The 3,494-nt window shown below is 51.6% G+C and overlaps 1 protein-coding gene across 2 annotated transcripts in view; it reads left to right on the forward strand.

Moving 5' to 3' along the window:
- The window catches only part of CUNH3orf62 (chromosome unknown C3orf62 homolog), a 20,553-nt gene that overhangs the window by 16,000 nt on the left and 1,059 nt on the right, over window positions 1-3,494 (forward strand). Inside the window, exons 2-3 of one of the 2 annotated variants that reach the window (XM_006170961.1) lie at window positions 142-526; window positions 1,403-1,494. In XM_006170961.1, coding sequence (XP_006171023.1) covers window positions 147-526; window positions 1,403-1,494 — 472 coding nt within the window. In that variant the 5' untranslated portion in view covers window positions 142-146. Of the gene's footprint in view, window positions 1-6; window positions 527-1,402; window positions 1,495-3,494 lie in introns of those variants that run through there. The other variant, XM_006170960.1, reaches the window with a different exon arrangement.

Here is a 3,494-nt window from a genome sequence, read left to right on the forward strand (position 1 = left end):
GGCGGGTCAAGGTCAAGGAAGTGGTGGCCAGCACGGTCGGTGTTCAGGGGAGTTGCGCTTCCTCGTAACGTCACTCCCGTGTCGCCCGCTGCGCTTCCGATGTTACATAATAAAGCGTAATACAGACGCGGTTGCTTCCAGGGGCAATGTCCGAAAAGCTACGAAGATGCAGAAAGGAGCTGACCGCAGCCATTGACCGCGCCTTTGAGGGAGCCAGCCATTCCCAGGAGGGCCCAGGCCCGCGGAGGCCGCCCGCCCTCGCGCCGCCGCTGCACAGGCTGCTCTGTCGGCGACATCCGCTGGCCGCCTGCGCCTTGGCCACCGCCCCCTGTGCCCCCGAGAATGACAACCCTGCCTTTGCGCCCATCCACGTCCCAGCAAGCACAAAGCCGCAGGCTTTATGCACCCAGAGAAAGCCTCTGAGCAGCAAGGAGAACGTGTTGGCGCACTCCTCCCTGCTGGGCCCTGAAAGACAGTTTCGGAAAGCAGCGGGAGCTGGGGAAGGCTGGAGGAAAGAATGTTTAAGGTGATTGTGACTGGGTAGTTTGATCGCAGCCTTTCCCGGCGGCCTTGTTTTCAGAGACGCTGTTGAAGGAGCTAGAGGTAGTCCCCATAGTGCTCTCGCCTGTTCTCGGGAGCGCTGAGATGGTACCCGGGGACTTCACGACCTTTCCCCAGCAGCTGGACCAGGGAGTCACTGTGCGTGCGTCTGGTTTGAGGGGCTGTGTCAATCCTGGGATCAAACCAGCCATGGAAACTACTTTGCAGAGCCCAATGGAGTAGAGAATGTTAACCTGGTTTTCCAAATCACCTTATTTGTTATGCTCCAGAAGCAAAAATCTTAAATTTTCTCTTAACTATGTATTTGCGCCTGGAGCTGATACCATCCTTTGCCCACACATGGGAGAGGAGAACCCATGGCCAGGTCCCAGTTCCTGGCTTCACCCTTGCCCCTGCTCCCCTCCCCCAAGGCACAGATTTTTTTTTTTAACTGTTACTGTTAGGGTGTCCCCCAAACCTTTTTTTCTTCTAACTAGCTTCAAAAGGCCTCACCTTAGACTCCTTGGCTTGGAGCAGGGATCAATCACAGTAAGGTTTATAAAACTTCAAGGTCCTGGCGTGTGGCTGCCCCTGAGGCAGAGGTTTTACTGGTCAGCTCCAGGAATACCTGCATTCCTGGGGGTAAATGATGCGGCCTGTGATGCTCCAGTCCTCAGGAGGATGCTTCGTGTTTTCACAGACTTAGCTGTTTCTGGTTGTCCTCTAATCCGAGCATAAATGACAGTTGAAGTCACCTGTAAACTTTTGTCTTTAGGATCATCTAACACTGCAATTCCCCGCCAATATTTTCTTGAAAAGGAATCTAACTCCCACCTTTTTTCCCTCCACCCCTGGGCTGCAGGAGAGACTTGGAGAGAGATCTGAAGGTTGATTCAAACATGCCACTCAGCAGTTCCAGCCAGGAGGTGACAAAAGATCTGCTTGATATGATTGGTGAGTACAGAGGGCCAGCCAGTCCTTTCCTTGGGAGGACAGGTCCTTCACACAGACCCTGAGTCAGCAAATGCAGATCTAAAAAGGATTCTTACTTTTTTTTTTTTTTTTTTTTTAAGTTTTTGTTATAGGGTGCATGCACTCACAAGAGAGAGACAAGTTGGGGGAACAGCAGGGAGAGAGGGGTAAGAAGTCATCCCCCGCCAGGGGAAATGGTCACACCGCAGTCCCTTCTCCTCTGTTCTCTTGAGATTTGGGGCTTGTACATACGCACCTGGCATGGTTTTCAAGCTGCCCAGTCCTGGACTCCAACCGCAATCAGCCGGGTGGGAGTCTAGCACCTTAACCACCACACCACCTACTGGCGCCAAATATTCTTACTTCTCTGCATTTGGTAGCTCTGTTTGTCACAGTACACCGTGCATGACATCGTGAACTAAACAAACCTGTCTCTGCCTAGATCCGATAACCTAGAGAGGCCACACATTGATTAGGTCATTTCATGTCTAGTTCCAGTGAGTCCCTTAGGGCAAGGGATGGTGGCCCCAGGACTTGGTGACTGAGCATAGATCTGAAGGAAACGTGACATAGGACAGAGGCAACGAGCGGTGAGCGTAGTCCAGCTGGAGTGGGGAGTGAGACTGGAAGATAGATTAGGAGCCGAAGCTCCCCCATAATTCCACCACCCAGAGTTAGCCACTGTTAACGTAGTGGTATATTTCTTGTCAGGACTTTTTTTCATTGCCAGAGGGCGTGTGTGCTTACCAGAGACAGAGAGACAATCGAGGGGAACACCTCCCACTGGTTATGGTCATGCCGCAATCTCTTCTCCATTCTCCTTCCTGTTGGGATTCTGGGCATGCATGTACATGTGTTGTGTGTGTTTTTCAAGCCACTTGGGGTTGCACTGCTGTCAGCTTGTGACATCTCACTCCCCTAACGGTCTGGCTACAGGGCCACCCCAGCAGACATGTTTTTCTACGTAAGAATCTATTTTGTGAAGCCCTGTTTTTAAACAACTTATACACACAATGGGCAAATAGTAGTTAAGGCATGTGTAGCCTTGGGTACTGCCTAAAGCCATTGGCTCTGAAGGACTACCAAGTTATGGGAATAGAAGGCAACTGAGAAGGGAGGCCACAGGTAAAGCCCCGTGCACTGATGAGTTTCCTCCAGTAGCCCCGAGAGGTGAACTGAAGGCATTACTACCTCTGCCCACCATCTTCCTTGGCTTCCACCACCAGCAGGCAGCATCTTGGTTATCCTCAACAGCCTGTTGTTTTCCTGGTCTGGGCTGGTAGTACAGTGGTTAGGCCCTGTGCAATGGAAGCCAAGTCCCACAGGGTTGAAGTGTGGCTCTGTTGGCTTGAAAAACATACGGGCGGGGTGGGGGTGAGGGGCTGGCAGGTGGCATGGTGGTTAAGGGTACTGGACTCCCACATAGCTGACCGTGGTTCGAGTCCCAGACCTGGTGGTTTGATTTCTCACTTTCCCCCCTCACTCTGTCCCTCTCTGCTCAAATAAAATAAAGTTAAATAAAATAATTCTTAAAAAAAAAAAAGAAAAAGGAAGGAAGGAAGAAAGAAAACACCATGGACATGTAAGCCAGGCACACATGTGGCCAGGGTATTCAGGGGGTGGAGAATAGGAGGGAAAAGATGGGGACATATCCATGTCCAGTTGATGGGGGGCCCCTTTCTTTCTCATGTATGTGCACACCCTGTGGTACACACACACACACACACACACACACACACACATCCTGTGTTTTCATACCATTTCTTGTCGTCCCTGCAGATCAGGGAGTTCCCCCCCAAAAGCTAAGACAAGGGTTTGCATTTTTTTTGAATCCCCAATTACACCTCCTGGGGACTGGCAGATAGTGGGGCCCTGGTAAATGCTGGGGCCTGAGAGGAGGTCACCAAGCCCTCCTTAATTTGGCAATCACTTCGGCAGCCTGCCTGCCTGGAGCAGGCATGCCCGTTTTGCACATCTCCCGA

Source organism: Tupaia chinensis, unplaced genomic scaffold, assembly GCF_000334495.1.
Source record: "Tupaia chinensis unplaced genomic scaffold, TupChi_1.0 Scaffold149184_1, whole genome shotgun sequence".
In the NCBI taxonomy this organism is placed as follows: Eukaryota; Metazoa; Chordata; class Mammalia; order Scandentia; family Tupaiidae; genus Tupaia; species Tupaia belangeri.